This window comes from Macaca fascicularis, chromosome 6 (assembly GCF_037993035.2).
Source record: "Macaca fascicularis isolate 582-1 chromosome 6, T2T-MFA8v1.1".
NCBI classification, from domain to species: domain Eukaryota; kingdom Metazoa; phylum Chordata; class Mammalia; order Primates; family Cercopithecidae; genus Macaca; species Macaca fascicularis.
In genome coordinates, this window is record NC_088380.1 from 87,601,410 (window position 1) to 87,618,812 (window position 17,403).

General features: G+C 35.6%; 1 protein-coding gene across 7 annotated transcripts in view; it reads right to left on the reverse strand.

Moving 5' to 3' along the window:
* HAPLN1 (hyaluronan and proteoglycan link protein 1) overlaps positions 1-17,403 on the reverse strand; it is an 80,029-nt gene that overhangs the window by 24,384 nt on the left and 38,242 nt on the right. For 5 of the 7 annotated variants that reach the window (XM_015451663.4, XM_065546477.2, XM_065546475.2 and 2 more), the window contains one exon: positions 7,353-7,478. In XM_015451663.4, coding sequence (XP_015307149.1) covers positions 7,353-7,452 — 100 coding nt within the window. In that variant the 5' untranslated portion in view covers positions 7,453-7,478. Of the gene's footprint in view, positions 1-7,352; positions 7,479-8,070; positions 8,298-8,463; positions 8,594-17,403 lie in introns of those variants that run through there. The other 2 variants (XM_045393998.3, XM_005557323.5) reach the window with 2 other exon arrangements.

Genomic DNA, 17,403 nt, shown 5'->3' on the forward strand with positions numbered 1-17,403 from the left:
ACCTTAGATGTGGTGATTAGTCACTGACTAACAGTGAAGTCAAGTAACCAACATGTTGAATTAAGCCAAGATTAAAATGGTACCATTTGTACTGACTACTTGATAATCATTCTTGAAGGCAGACAAGTCTAGGGCTAGTGTACTGTGACAACACAAAATACACAAAATATTTTTGAAGTAATTTTATTTTGAATAATTTCCTATGTTTTTAATGTTTTCATTGGAAATAAGAATATTTCTTTTAAAAAGATTTCATTTCTCCCCTTGATACTATTAGTGTGATAACCTCTTGATTGAATATTTTAATTTGTTAGCATTTTGGTGTTTGTATTCCAAAAGACTCTTCTAAAATGGTAATTTTCCACTTTCCACTTAAAATAAAGAACATAATCAATAAAGAATCTAAAACTATTATTTATTGATATTTGGTAAAATCAGAGCATCATCGTGTTGAAATCACTGTAACACTAAGCCATTAAGCTATAGTTAGTTCTTTAGCAGAGTCAAGGTTCTTGCAGAGCTGCAACCAAAGAGAAAGCCTTTACTATTTAATAGGGTTTTCTTGGTATTTGGGAGAGTTTCCAAATAATCATTGGCTTCACACATACTATGCTGATTACAGCACAAAGGATGACACAGGGAAAGCAATGTCTGTTTAGTATGAATTTGTTGCTACCTGCAAAGATTATTCAATACAAGCTTTTATACCTGGAAATATTATAGAACAATACTGCTTTAATAGTTCACAGAATAACATAGAATTCAGCATTCTAGATTTTTCAATATCAAGTTTAGAAATATTCTTAAAATGTATTTTATGAGTTCAGGTCTATTAAGTGATTAAACATTTAATGGATATGGTTCAAAGTTCTAAATAGTAAGCTCTTTTAGTTTGGTAACTAATTACTCTTTTCTCCACATTTGTACCTTCATTTAACACTTATTTTATTTTTTCTTGCTTGCTTGTTGCCTTGATAATATTGTCAGTAAGCACACTGAAGAGATGGTTTATATTTCCACGGAGAATAACCCAGTGTTTTGCATGGAGATGGCCAATGTTCAGCAAACGGCTGAATTCTGTTTTCTCAAAAGGACACACAAATGCAAAGAAGACTAGGACATGGGCTAGCAATTATGCATACTGACAGAAGCAAAGTTGGTAAGAAAATATATATTTCTGTTACCATGATTAATAACTCTTTATTCTTAGTAACGACTGTCTCTCTCACTAGACTATAAGCTGTTGAAGGCAGACACTGTATGTTTTGTCATCATATTCCTAATGTCTCCACATAAATGCCTAACACATTTGTTGAATAAATAAGTTGTCTATGGGTGTATATGCATGGGTGCAATATATGAGTATTTTTACATATGTATGTATATTCCTACATATATACTTTTGTTCTTTACTTTTAAGCTCATTTATTGTATTAATATGGTGATATTCTAAGTTTGATCAAATGGCAAGTCTATGTTTAATGCAGTAGGTTCTTATTATCATTTTTGGTTTCATGCCCTCTGGTAACTTGATAAGAAATTTTAGATTTAGTTATCTAATATGGATGGTGTGCTAATTTTTATAATTCCATGATGGAATTCTCTGATGTTTTATAGCTATTGGTTTTTAGACAGAATTATTAACTCTCTCTCTCTCTCTTTCTCTCTCTCTCTCTATATATAAATATACACACACACACACACACACACACACACACACACACACACACACACATATTTCCCCCTATGATTTATGAAATATTTGCAGAATTTTTCCTGGTATTTGTAGATTTTGCATTGGTGACTGCAAATAAGATATTCTGCCTCAAAAAGACAAAAATAAATTGATTTAACTTTTCCAAACAGACTCAGAGAGTTCAAATAAGTTTTAGGTGGGAGAGAGAAAATTAAGACTGAGTAACACATATCCAGTTCTTCCATAAAACTTTGGCTGTGCAGATGGTTTGTGATCATACATTATTAAATTCACCTCCTCCTTGTGATACATTTTATGCCACCAAATCCCAACTCTGCAATTATTACATAAGGAACAGTATAGCATTGCAGTGACCAAATGTAAATCCAATACTCTTCAAAGCTGCCTACATGCATGAGGAAGATTGCTGCAACCTGTCTTTGGTGGACTCTCATGGAGTATCAGATGCTGCATGTTATGTGGGAGCCATGCACAAGACCAAACAAAATTTGCTACCCAAATTCATAATTCTCTTGTTCATCTGCTGCTTCTCATTCCATCAATTGAAAATATTTTCCTGGGATTTGGAAAGGCTGAACCAAAACTTGATTAGAAAAAATAACTGGATTTTGGTCCTGGATTTATTTAGCAAACATGTATTGATCACCTACTATGTGCCAGTTATTGGGTTTATGTGACTGGGATACATCAGACAAAGATTCCTGCCTTTGCAAAGCTGTTCAATATTCTTGTGGTAGAGACAGATGACAAACAATTACATAAAAATAAGTAGAGTATACAGCCATTGCTACAGAGAGAAAGAAAAGAAGGGTGAGAGAGATTAGGACACCAGCGGGTGACAGATTGCAGTAGTCAGGATGACTTCATTAAAAAGGTGAGAAATGATCCCAGATTTGACAAAAAGGATGGGGTTAGCCAGATAAATAGACTTTTATCAGCCAGGTAGCCTGGGACAAGCAATGCAAAGCTCTGAATCTTGATTTCTTCATTCGTGAATTGGAGGATTGGTCTAGACCATCTCCACCAAAGTCCTTTTAAGTTCTTAAATTGTGTGAACTATGATATAGCTGATGCCAACATTACGGAGTGAAAGCAGTCATCTAGCTAATGTTCATTAAGTGCATACAATGTGTCATGTGCTGCTAAATGCCAGCGATGTCACAGCATTCAACAAATGCTCATTATGGTAGTGACAATTTAGAAGTATCTCATTACATTCTTCATTCATTTGCTCACTCACTTAATCAACAAACATATATTAAGCACCCACTATGTGCCTGGCACTGCTGTATAGTTGGAGTTAGTTATAAAGCTGAGAGACAATCTGATGAGGGAGGGAGGCATGTTAGCAGGAAGTCCACGTGAGGACAGAGCCAGATCTGAAGAAGGGGAGGCAGGTTCAGGACACACAGCAGGAGGAGGAACAGTGAAGCTGAGAGAGGAGTGTGCACTTCTGCCAGTGGTTCTGGATAGACATTATTTTTTTCTACTTACAGACACAAGCTTCTGGCAATTTCTTCTTTAAGCAAACGTACTTGTTTTATTTGTTGACAAAAGTGACCATTACTTTTACTTATTAAATAGAAGGACACAGTTTTCATTTCTGGGATTTCCTCTTGTTCTTCCTTACAAAAATTTAAAGTAGTGGATCTGTGCTCACATAGTAAGTACATTAAGAGAAAATATTATTTGTTTGGAAAGCTTTAGTTTCTACCAGGAAAGTAAAAATGGTCAGATAATGTTTAATGTGACTGGGGAGTCTAGGCACGGTGGCTCACACCTGTAATTCTAACACTTTGAGAGGCTGAAGTGGGCTGATCACCTGAGGTCAGGAGTTACCAGCCTGGTCAACATTGCAAAACCCCGTCACTACTGAAAATACAAAACTTAGCAGGGCTTGGTGGCAGGCACCTGTAATCCCAGCTACTTAGGAGGCTGAAGTATCAGAGTTGCTTGAACCTGGGAGGCGGAGATTGCAGTGAGCTAAGATTGAGCCATTGTACTCCAGCCTGGGTGAGAGAGCAAGACTCCATCTCAAAAAATAAAAATAAAAATAAAAATAATATGAATGGGGAAATTTTAAATTGTGAAATTAAAGAAGGCAAAGAAGAGAACTTATAAAATGTTTACTTTATTAGAACTAAAGTGATGATATGGTTCTGTTAACAAATGTACTTCGAAAAGTATGACTTTTTTTGACCAGTATTTGTAGTCTGTTTTCTATTTAAAAATCAATTTTCCATAACAGGGAGGAAGCAATAAACATAATGATAACAACCACCTGGATAAGTATCAGCTCTTGGGAACCAGGCACTGTACTAAACACTTTCCACATATTTTCTCATTTAATTCTCACAAAGCTCTATGGAATAAGCAGGCATTAGGCCCAATTTTACAGATGAGGTAACTGGGATTTGGAGAGATTAAGTAAATTTTCCAAGGTCTAAGCTAACTAGTGGCATTACAGGAAAGACTCAAACTTGTCATCAGAAGACATCTGCTTGAACACCAGATGCAGGAAGCACTGACTCTGACCTTGATGAAGTCAAGCAGTTACATGTTCATCTATTTTGCTTTGTATATTGGTTAATGGGCAAATGGTCATAACATTTCTCTCTTATCTATAAATGTCTTCTAAAAAGTTGTGTTTTAAAGAGTGTATTCTTCATCTCTGAAATTCTACTGGTAGTTGAAAGGCTACACAAAGTTTTTGGACCTGATACAAATATTGTAAATATTATTCTTTCTGTGTGATTTGATACTCCATATAAAACTCTTCCTAATGGTCTCAAGTTTCAAAGGATTTAAAAGTAAAGTAGCCACATTGTGACATGAGGAACAAAATCCATTAGTTTAGAGTATAGAGAGGGTATTAACAGTGGCCCCTCTTCCTGTAGAAGTATTTGAGAAGATAACTATTGCTTACATTGAGCACAGTATGTTATATACAAGCTAATATCTTGATTGCATATTTTTAGTAGACTTTGTGGACAAATGAAGTTTGCTTTCCTGTATGACCAAATTATTTCAATGAAAAATGAAAGGAAATGGATTAGTGCATGTGAACTTTTTATCTAAAGCTAAGTCTTTTTCCATAGGAAGCTGGGAGAGATTTTTTTCATTACCAGAGAAATGTTTTTCACTAGAAACACTTTGCATAGGGGTCTACACTTGCTATTTTCTTTACTGGTCATCTGCTTTTTTCCCCTTCTCTCTGTTTCTCTCTCTCTCTCTTTGTAATATCCAGATTAAACTTTTTTTGTGTGTCTATATATCTATAAAACCTCTCCCAACAACATTATGAGGAGGCCTTCAGAAAAATAATTAACTAACTCATACACGTGGAACTCAAAAATGTATCATTAAAATGTTGAGCATCTGTATCAAGGCAGCCAAGAAGAATTTGAGGATGATTTGCACTATTTTCCCAATATTGTTCAGACCTTGGGAACTTGGTATGTATAAAATAGAAATTTAATCAAAAACAGGAGAGAGTAAAGATGTTTTTACAGTAACGTGAATTTTCAACTATTTTCTGTCACTAACAGAAGCTCATACTGCTTATCAGCACCATTCAAGAATCTGAGATTGAGATAGCTAATTTAATCATCTGACTAAATTCTTCAAAAAATTCGTGAGGATTTCAGCTCCCTAAAATTCCTTCTGGGCTATGTTTGATAAATAAAAGTTTTAAATACAAGAAAATATGCAGTATTTCAAGTAAGCAACGAAGCAAGTAAGTAATCTACTTTGTTGATTCTTGTGCTATCTGATTTATTTTTGCATTGTAAAAGACAACTGGAATTACAGAAGGTCACTTGGAAGCAGTTTCTCTGAAGAACTATGGGATTTGAAAATTCAATCTGAATGCTATCATAAAAAATTGTTGGGAAAAAAGTAATGAGAACAGGTATTTGGTTTATGGGCATAATATCATAATCCTATGACTCAAATCACATTTCAGCATTAAATTTCCACAAGCCAAATACAGTTCTATTACTTGAAAGCTCTTTAGCAACTCTTCGAGGCAAGCCTGCACTTTCTAAGAATATGAATTTACAATTAAAATGAAGTGGACTATCAAGCCTTTTTAAAAATGTGGACAGTGTATGCAAATAATCTGGATGATCCTGATATTCTGGGTCAGAAATCCCTTTGCACTAAATTTCAGCAGAGGAGATGGGAATGGAAAGGCTGGAGTAACGGAAGTTTTCCTGCCTGAGATAACTTGAGTATGACTTATAGGAGTAATTTTTCAAATGTTAGTACATTTTAAAAATACTGGTCTCATACTCTGAGTGCAATTTTGATTAAATGGTTTGTACACAGTTTATAATACACTCTTGGTATCTGTCATCTAATAACTTGAAACCACGGCTTAAGTTTCTATTGTATTGGATATAAAACTGGCATTATTAATAATGAGTAGGTATTACTATTTTGGCTGAATTGAATTCTGTCACTAGAAGGTAAAAGGGTATTATTCCTTATTAGAAATTTCTACGTGTAAATATCATATGGTCTTTGGGAAACAGCTCTGATTCTACTATATATCACAGAAACAGCTGAGTCAGCAGCTTGCAGAGTAAAATTTATGATTACAATTTCTTTTCTCAGTTCAACAGAGAAAAAAATAAATCTGTTGGAAGCAAACACAACTAAAAGAGATGTGTCTAAAATAGCTGGACATAGACAAATTCAGAATTCTATTTTGGTAGTCATAATACGTACAGGAAAATACTTCTAGACAGATTTACACTATCATTTGACCTTCACAAGTCATACTTTTCACAGTGAATGCAGTTTACTGAGGCTACGCTTTTGACCTTGAAGATATAACTTAGAGTTTTATGTCTTTTGGCAAACTTATCATGCCTCTGGTACCCCGATTGAGTTTATCTAAAATTATCATCATCTGCTTAAACTGTTAAGTTCTATAATTCCTTTTTTAATTATTCAGCATCCAAGGGCAAGGAGAGAACTGTTCCTCTTATTGCATAAGTCTCAGCTTTCTTAATGCAGGATGTCCCTCATCTGAAGCTGGGACTGAGGAAATAGCTGCATTGTACTGCAGCCTCAAATCTTGCTACAGCTCTCAGGCTTAGGATTCAGCTGCGCTGAACAGAAATGTGGAGGGGCAATGTATTGGTCTATAGGAGCTAAAGCTTTCCTGAAGCAGATTATAAGAGGGTAAAGTACTTTTTTCCTGGACAATAGCTTGTCTAATTTTCATTTTATCTATACTGTTTCTCTTAATGATTAAACAGTTACTGTAACAGAATGACCTTATATCCTAAGTTTTACTTCCTATTTTCTCTCTCTGACTTGCATTTAAATGAACTTTATGCCCTCCATTTTACTTGAAGATAGCAACTGCACTTGACAGCCTTGAACGATTACACCAACTCACTGCAGCTGGACATTCTTAAGCTACTCAACTTTAATTGTCCCCAATTCTTAACTCTACTGTAATGCAATAGTGCTCAAAAGGCAGGGAACACATTTGCCAATTAGCAGAAAGGGAAAGAAAAAGCCAATGCAGCAGAACTAAAATTAAGAAACACTAGCCCAGCATCTCAACTCTAAGTCACTTGAAATTAATTAGGCTTTGGTAAGAGAAGCTGTGTTTCCTTACCTTGGAGGTGAATAACTCTGTCATGATCCAGAGTGTAGTTGTCTGAAAGATGATCAGCCCAGCAGATTGAAATCAGCACCAGAAGAAGTAGACTCTTCATCTTTATAGCCCAAAGAATCTTCTTCACTGCGAGAGCATCACATACAAAGAGGCTTGTGAGATTTGGAGCCCTTTGGAGTGTTGCACTGCACAACTTATTACCGCCTTATCATCATAGAATGGGTCTGTAAAAATATTTAACCCAATCTTTTCAGAAAGTTACTGTAGCTGCCTTTGAGAGCTGAAGACGGCAGCTTTGAACAGTTCCAGCTACCATCATGCAGCCAGAGTCCAAATAGTGTTTAACTCTATCTTTGCAGAACTGTAAATCTAGAAATTTAAAACACTGTAGTTTTGATACAGAGAATTACAGCAAGTAACAAAGAGATGTGGCAAAAACATAAACAGACCCTTAAAAAAATTTAAGCCTCTGAATTTGCAACACAAGTTAATAAAACAGCAATGTGTTATGTCTCTATATGAGTATTTATCACTTGGTCTAATTAGAAATTGAATCTGAAGCCAGAGCAGATAATATTTGCATGAAACTTGACATCATCATTCATTTTACATGTGGCTTCCTAAGCAGGTTAGACTTGCTCGTTCCAAATAGAAAAGAGGACAAAAAAAAAAGTGCCTGATTAAGCAGAAGCAGCACATTTGTTAGAGATTCACTTACCATCTTAAATACTGCTTGGGTCTATGGTGAATAGTTGACAATTATGAACAAACTAGGTTAGAGTTGTGCACGCTACCACTGCAGTCATCCTGATTGATTTTTCATTCATTTCAACCTAAAATGCTGACGCACCAACTTAGAGTGCCAGGTAGGGTCTCTGCAGTCAGCAGAGCCACGGTTGCAAGGAACGTCCCTGCCAGCCTCCCAGGGCAATTAGGCAAATGAAAAGCTGAAACAGACAGGGAGGCACAGCTCTGGTCCTAAGTGAAAGAGGCAGAGCCATCACTCGCCTGTCCTTTATCGAAAGACTGATGTCTTAAAAGGGGACATAACCTCTTCCCTCCCAAAAGTTTGTCATTGGAAGGACCAAAAGTGATTCTAATTGATACGAACCTTATAACCTTTGCAGTATTTGGCCAGGCAAGAATTTCAGTGGAGCTTCTCTGTTTTAATGTGGAAGCCGACATGAAAATTAACAAGGACCTTCTTTTTCTCTCATGCACACAGCAGCCTTAACAATACTGGCTATTTTTAAAACTGAAATTGCACAGTACTGGCTTCTCACACTAATTTGTTTTTTCCAAGAAAGCCTGACTGCCTGGAATACTTATTAAAGAGCTCTGAGTCTGTTCCTGGAGGTCCTTGTAGGAGAGCCTCTACTCCAGAACCGAATTCACTTATTCACAGAAGTTCTCCAAGTCTCTTCTGAGACTGAAACACATCTCTGCATTTTCCCCTGTGAAGATTTGCACTACTGTGAAGCTGATGGCTTTAGTCTTTCACGTGTGCTTTAAATCCTTTCTTTTTCTTCATTATATCACAGAAAGAAGATAGTAGATAAGCAAACAAATTGCGAATTTTTTTTTGCCCAGGAAACCAAGAATGTTACCTTCAAAATTCTACCTGATTTACTAATCTTATTTTCAGAAGTTCACTTTTTTTTTCCTCTAAGGACTTTTTTGAAATGCTTATTTTTGTTGTTGTTGTTGGTGGTGGTGGTTTGTAGTCACTAACTTTTGTCCAAAAAATTACAGTTTAAGATGTTACCTATTTTCAGCCCAGGATTGTGCTTGGGGTGAACAAATATAAAGGTGGCCTTTTGGAATTTGGAATATAATTGAGATAACTGTAAACACAAATATGAAACAATAGACAAACAGTACTAGAGGTGTGATGTGCTCTCTGCTTGTTTACAGAAATCAGAGAAGGGGGCGCTGTGGAGGAGAGGGTATAAAGAAGGTGTATCATTTAACGATCAAACACAGGAGACATTCTAGATGAGGAGTCAAGATGAGCAAAAGTGGAGAGTTTGCTAAATTAATGTTCACATTAGTGTGGTCATGTATAGTGTAATTTATAGGAAGGTGCATATGATACACACACTAGGTTAGAGTTGTGCATCCTACCACTGCAGCCACCTTGAATTTCATTCATTTAAAAAAATATGACACATCTGTCTATATATCTCCTTTAATTCCATACCATAGTATTTAAAATTATACTACTAAGGGTCCATTCCAATGCATTAAAGTACTGACCATCCAACAACCTAATTGAAAATTGCAAACATCTTGAGTGCTTGTGAGGGAGTACGGGGAATAAACAAGGATAAAAACACTTTCCATGGAATGTCTACTGCTCGCCAGCACTACGGGCAGCATGTTGTCTGCAATGGCTCATGGATTCCTTAAAACAATAATGTGAGACAAATATTTCCATTTCTTGGGATACAGACAGTAATCTTGCTGGAAGGCACACATCTAGTAAGTGGCAAAGTCCGTATTTGCCTTCAAGCAAATTTAATTTATTATTTCTTTTGTTGCCTTTTTAAATTCAAGCTTTTAAACTTACAACTACTAGGATCTTAAAACTTTGACTTGTGCTATGTATGAACATACACATTTTTCCCAAGGCTTACATATTGAGAAGGCAGTCAGGTGGTATTTTTCTTAACATGATTTGCCCTGCCTCATTAATTATAACACTCTGGTACCGTGACAAAGTCTTGATAAAACCAAATCGAATAACGATTTGGAAGCAATATACCTTATCCAAGGTGAAAGAGTAATAGTTTGATAGAAACGCAGACACACATACACAGAGATACACAGAAAGATAGATACATACCATCTTTGAAAAATTCAAGTACGTTGGACATGTGCAGTAGTTTGTGATTAGAGGCCTCTATCAGTGAATACTTTGGAGTACCCTGTGCTGGCATCAATGCAATCCAGGGGGGTGAGAATGGAAATTATCTTTGCTACCCTGGCAAGCACAACAACCATCTCACCAGTAGACAGGAAACTAGAAAAGCATACTTTAGGGTTCCAGTCTTCAGGTGTCTGAGCCATCAGATATACAAAACAAGGTGCTCCACACCAGACTGAGGTCACTGAAGTCAAGGGCTGTGCCAGGGGTCTGTGTGCTGGTCCCAGTAGAAAAGGACAGCTCAGGCATAGTAGGTGGTCATGTGAGTGAATAAATCCGAGTCCTACTTATTTGCATTTTGTAATCATGCCTCCTCTCAATGTCTAGGTATATTAGGTAAAAATTTGCATGTTTTGATATGAGCTAAAATTTAGACAATCTGGGGGACTTTTACACAACCAGCTATTATCAGCTCCTGAATGAGTGCTCTCAGTTCACCTGCAATTCACATATTGAAGGTCTCCTTTCACAGCCTTACAAACCCTGATGCTCAAGCAGCCAGCTACAAGATGAATCCAAACTGAAATGTCTATGTTCATAGTCAAAGACAGATGATAGGAATGTAATTTTACAGTCCTGCTTTCTTGATAATCGAACAACGATTTGAAGCAATATACCTTATCCAATGTGAAAGAGTAATAGTTTGATAGAAATGCAGACATACTAATATCAACAGTCTAATACCAAGATGGTCAACTGCTATTTCTTAAGTGTCTACTACATTATCATTATCATGATCATGTTAGGTAATGTGGAGATAAAAGCAAATGAAAGGCATGTGTGCTACTTCATGTGCCTTGAGAGCTAACACTATGTATTTCCTGAACTGCTATTTCTCAGAAAAACTCAGTTGAGGTAAGTATGTTGTTAGACACATTTTGCGGTTCTAGAAGTGGAGTCTTAGGGTGGTGAGGTACGCAGCATGTACAGCAAGGAGCTGGTAATCTGGGCAGTGTGACCCCAGAGACGCATTCCCAACTACCATTATCATTGTCCCAGGTCCCCTGATGAGTGCTGTCGGCTCTCTCCTAGCCAGTCTTGCAACCCCTTTAATGCTTCTTGCAAGCTTGAATTTTCCTTGTCATATTGCATAGTTCTGTGAAAGTTCAAGCTACCAAGTCAGCTTAAAAGCTTTTCTGATGCCATGGACTGGATGTCCAGCCAAGACCTTTTCATTGTGGTGAGCTTTCAGTCTGGACATGGGCAGCCTGTTGTTCCCTTACCCTGGGCATGATCCTTTGGCAACCTGACAAGCTAGGAAAAATCATAGATCAGAAGGAAGAAAAGTGAGCTCTATTCCAGATCTCACAACCAGTACATCAGGTCTCAATTTCTTCACCTACAAAATAGAAATAATGACAACGTCTCCCTGGTTTAAAAGTATTCTTGAACAAGTATACAAATCACAAATACTAAGGTATTGTTATTAAGTTGGTAAGGACTGCCTCAAACTTGATTGATTGTTATGGATAAATGTAAGAAAAATAGCAAATCAAGGACATCTCCATCTCAGAGACAGATGAAATCCTCCCATAAATCTGCTATTTGGAATGAGTTCAGGAGTCACTTCCCAGCAGCAGCAGCAGCAGCACTTGGAAACTGCTAGAAAATGGAAATTCTTGGTCCCCTGATACACTGAATCAGAAACTCTGGGGGTGGGGCCCAGCCATCAGCATTTAGCAGTCTCCTTCCCCCTCAGTGATCCTGATGCGTGCTCAAATTTGAGACCCACTGGTCGAAGTTTTTAAGATTACTGGGCGTTCTTCTTCTGGGTGTGGGTTTGAGCTTCTGAGACTTCCCAATTCTTGGAAATAACGCCATGCTTATGTTCATTTTTCCTCCCTCTACTTTTCCTCATTTTTCTTTTTATCTACAGGGCGTGTGTGTGTGTGTGTTTGTGTGTTGTAATTAAAAATGTTACTTTAAAACACTGGAAAGGAATGCATATAACATATTAGTCATTTTCTAAAAATAATAGGCAGATGGCTGAGTATTTTCCTTTTATTTTACAAACTATATTGTTGCTACATTTGTAAGAATTAAGGCGAAAAATGTATAATCAGAATGATTCTCATCCACAAAAGGTTAACAATTTAAACAATATATTTGTCATTATAAACTATTATTTGCCATGGTTTATTTCCTGTAAGGTTAGGATAATTGTCATTTTACTGATGGTCTCGGAAATATCTAACACTGGCTGTGGACTTTGGATGATTTCAGCAGGACTGGCAGTGCAGGTCCCTCAAAGCATCACTCTGGGCCCACTGCTCTTCTCTGAAGCCAATACACTGCTCTTATGGGCTCAATTATCAAAGGGTAGAAAGTGGGTGGAAATGGAGTAGAAAAGAGGAAGAAGATAGAGGAGATTTTAAGAGAGGACAATTAAGAGGAAGAAAAGGTCACTCAAAAATAAAAGGAAGGGCAATAAAAAAGTAGCAAATGTATAATAAATGGTGAATATTTGGCACACTGCCTCTAAGTTTGAAGAAATGAAATGTCACAACAAAACGAATACTGAACTACAATTCTCAGATCCAAGAACTTCTTAACATGGCTTCTCTATGAACAATATTTGTTATGGAGTTTAATGTCAAGTTTTTCTTGCGAAGATTTGGCAGGGTATGGAGAAAAAGATTCAGTGGCAGAAACAGAAATGAGCAAGTCAACCATAGACTTCCCAGTTTTTTATGGGGGCAATATATACCACCATATTTGAGTGATATAAGGACATATATTTCAGTTTAATATTTATTAGGCTTGCCAATGCCTGAAGTTACTACTAAAGGAATCTCCAAGTATACCTTAGCCACTTGCATAGAAACTGCTTAGATTTAGAGCAAATCATTTAAAATGACTGCTTTTTGGAGTATCACTTAGCTGTGGATGTTTCCACAATTTACTTGTGGTTTCTTTTCTGATTAAAGATCTCAGAAATCTCACTTAATCATGAATTTGTACCATGCGTATAAAACATGGGAGGCTGAACCTAGGATCCTCATGACTCGGAAACCTGCATTCTTAAATGTACAAATAATTTATATTCCATTTTCTCCTCCATGTTTTGAAATCAGCCTATTTCTATCCTGTTTTTCCCCCAAATTTTTTATTCTCTTTCTAAGCTTTTTCTGTTTTACTTTCTTGCTTTTATTTATCCATCCATCACCTCCAAATCTTTCTCACCCACTCTTACACAATTTATTCTTTTCTCTTTTCCCTATATTTCATATTTATTACATTATTTGATATTTGATGTGGTCATAGGATTATTTATCATCGAACCAGGCACAGAGTAAGTAGGATAACTACTTACAACTATACTAGGAAAACAGTAACATGTAAATTGGAGCTATCCTGGGGAGTTGGGGAAATACGGCAATGGGTACAACGGAGGAAAGGTAGAATTTAGTTTCATTTCTTCATCTACCCCTTTTTAGCTGTGTGACCCTTGAATAAGTGATTCAACTGCTTTAAGGTCAAGTATTTTTTATCTGTCAATTAAAAGAGTTGACGCCAAATATTCAAGCTCCATGTTAGTTGTTACGATTATGATTTAATTTTTTCTTACTGGAGATATCAGATTGTATATTCTACTTATGTTGCATTTTAGGACTGTCCTCATTAGCAAACAAATTCATGGATTTTTAAAGGGATAATATCAATAATGCTTGTTTAAGTAGCAATTCAATTTACTTCCTGTTTTTGGCTGTTGCTCTTTGCTAGCTCTCTCTCAGAGAATATTGACAGAGTTTGAGACAAACTCAGCACCTTTTCACCTAATCGAAGTGCATTTGCTCAGGCTGCTCACTGGCCCCTTAGAACCTGCTTTAGATAATCCTTGAGATGGGGGTTAGACTTCTCCAAAACCAGCTTTTTAAGTGGATTCTGCAGTTGTTTTGTTTATTTATTGATTTTCTAAAACAAATATAAAAGTCCTATCTGAGCAAAAGCACACATCGTATTTTGTGTTTATAATGTTCATGTCCACAGCCTTTAAGCAAATATTTAGGATATATGGGGAAAGTAGTACACAGATATATTAATAAATGTAGGGATCACGTATTTCTTGTCTCTGAGTAACTAAAAGTCTAGAATACCTATAGATAATATTTAGCATGTTTCTGTAGGTATTCTCACTATCTACTAAAAAATTTTTCAGTTACATGAGATTTCATATAGGTTTTTATGGGCATGTGTTCCATAATTAATAGCCTGTTTCTGGACCAGATAGTAGAGGAAGTCAATAAATAAATATTAAGCAATACATTTTGATGATGATGGTGACATTAAAAGGAAATAAACCTCTTATCTTCCCCTGTGTTTATCTCTGAAAAACTGATCCTATTTTTTATGCCCTAAAATCATAATTTTGCCAAAGAACACTAAAAACTAGACAACCAATATGAATATTACATTGTGATGCTATTAAAAATGCATCCTCCATAGGCTGCAGTAGAAAACATCTATGTTCTATCATTGTACATAAAGATCATCAAAAATAAAATTACCTCATGAACAATTCTTAAAAGACAATTAAATCTGTCAGAATATAAATAAGTAATGTTGCCACTTCTCATGCTAACTCATAATTTCTTTGTGGTTTAATATGCTAAATGCTACTATGGTATATTTGCTTTATAATAAATACTCTTTAATGGATATGCTTGTTAGACATACTCATATAGGAAAGATATCATTTTACAGATTCACTCATTCTTGATTCTGTGATCAAAAATCTGATCAATAACAAAGCATTGTATTAAATAACATAAAGTTCGACCTTGAAAATATTTTTCTTAATGTGTAAAATCAAATGACTCATTATTATGATCAGTAATAGTAAATGAATTTTGAACATTGACAAAGAATTTGGCACTAAATTAAGGACTTTACAAAGGTATACATGACTTATTCCCTAGTGAATTTGAATTTAAATAGAATGAACCTAAACAGAGGCATTTTAAATTGATCAGAAGGCCCCTTGTAACCAATTATGTATAATTTTGTCTGGAACACTCTAAAGGAATGTTCTGGGAATTATCAACAGCTTAGATTGCTATCTCATTGTTTCTTATCAAGCACAAATAAAAAATGGACAAAAACAAATAAAACAACTTTCATTTAAAATTATTCTTTTACATCATTTTATTTTAATTAATTAATTAATTAATTAATTATTTGAGACAAGGTCTGTCTCTGTCACCAAGGCTGGAGTGCAATGGTGTGATCACAGCTCACTGCAACCTCGACCTCCTGGGCTCAAGTGATTCTTTCACCTCAGCTCTCCAAATAGCTGGGACCACCGTCACGTGCCACTGCACCAGGATGATTTTTGACTTTTTGTAGAGAGGAGGTCTCCTTATTTGCCCACGCTATACATCATTTGAAATATATAGAATAACTCTCCTCTTCATATTATAATGTACAAATAAAATTGAGAATTTTTAGGAAATTTAGAATTGGCCAGGCGCAGTGGAGGAAATTTAGAATTTAGAATTTTTAGGACGGCTTTTAAATGTAGGTTATATAAAAATGAGTTTAGACTCTTGTGCTCTTATGCACACAACTAAATGAATACAAACCTCTTAGTTACAGGTTTTATAATTTGAAACAAGAGTTTTTAAAATAAGATTTCTAGCACTAGGGTTTATACAGGTAGGAAATTGATCATTACATCAGTTTCAACTAAATGCATTTGAAAGTGTTTCTAATTGAGAAAACAAAACAATATTTTAAGACTCAATTTCATTACAATTTTTAATCTCTTTAAAAGTTCAAAATTTCAACAGCTGTCAGTTAAACATTATATTAACATTGGATCTAAAAATACAACTGCAAAACATCTACATGACAGCTTTGGTGCCATCACAAATGTGGCAGTAACAAGTTCTCTACATATTGCAAAAACACTAAGCTCACCACTGCATCCCATGTGTCATTCTAAAGTAGTTAATAAACAACAAGAATCAGGCAACTCACAGATATTTTAAATGATGACCAGACTCTGAGAAGGCATAGAAAGATTTTAAAATACGGGTCAATTCTGATTTTTGACTACATACAATGAAAAGTTTTATGATCATTGATTTACTGTGGTACCTAGTTATACTAATTCATAATAAAAATAAAAATAATATATTAATAGTTTTTAGCAGCAGAAACGTCTATTCTCTCCAATGTACTTCATGCAGTCAGTCCTCATCTCTGTTGGCTGCCTCTTTTCATGTATCTTCCAAAATCCTTAAGAAAGTTTACTATTTGTCCCCATCCTACGTCAAAACATGACCTCATCAGAATTCAGTTCATTGTTTTATAAGTAACAAAGTGTGTTCTAGCCAAAAGGGCTGTGTCTACACAGCTCAAAAAAGGGAAAATACAATATCTTCCAATTAATTTAGCAAATATTGACAACTAAGCTCATTAAATTGAGTTTCCAAATTGGCTTTGTGATGCAGGATATAGCTGAATAATTCATCCTAATAGGTTTTTAAATTATAGTGATCTTTGAAGGTGTTTTTTAAGCTTTTAAAACTAAATAATTCTCATTTACAACTTCTTTGGCTGAGGAATTTGTTCATCCTGAAAACACATGAAATCATTTAACCAACTTTCTTCACAGGCATGGAATCTTAGCTAGAAACTACTACTCAAGACTTCAAAAATATCTACATAATTTGTAGCTTTCTTTTACGAAGAACAATGACATTTAAAACTTTCACGTTAAGTATAAAAGCTTGCCATTGACTCAGAACTAAATAATCATAGATGAGCAAAATACGTAACAATATGGGCACTATTGTCCTAAGAATGAGGGAAGCTGGGTATAAAAAGTCTCAGGTTTTACATTATTCTAAATACCACAAAATTATCAGCTCCACACCTCTCTCACAGATCCTCCCTTTCAACCTGGCCTCCAAATTCCCATCATTACAGTTACCAATACAAAGTTCCCCAAGGTTGTTTCCATTTCAAACGTGCTCATGGTTTTGTGAAGTATTATAGCAGTGAGAGCAGTGTAGAGGTGGCAGGGTTCCTGGGTGAGTACTAACAAAGTTAAGAGGAAATGAGCAGCTACAAAGAACTAAGCTTCTCTCTTCCATAATTTTCATAGAAAGCCATGGTAGT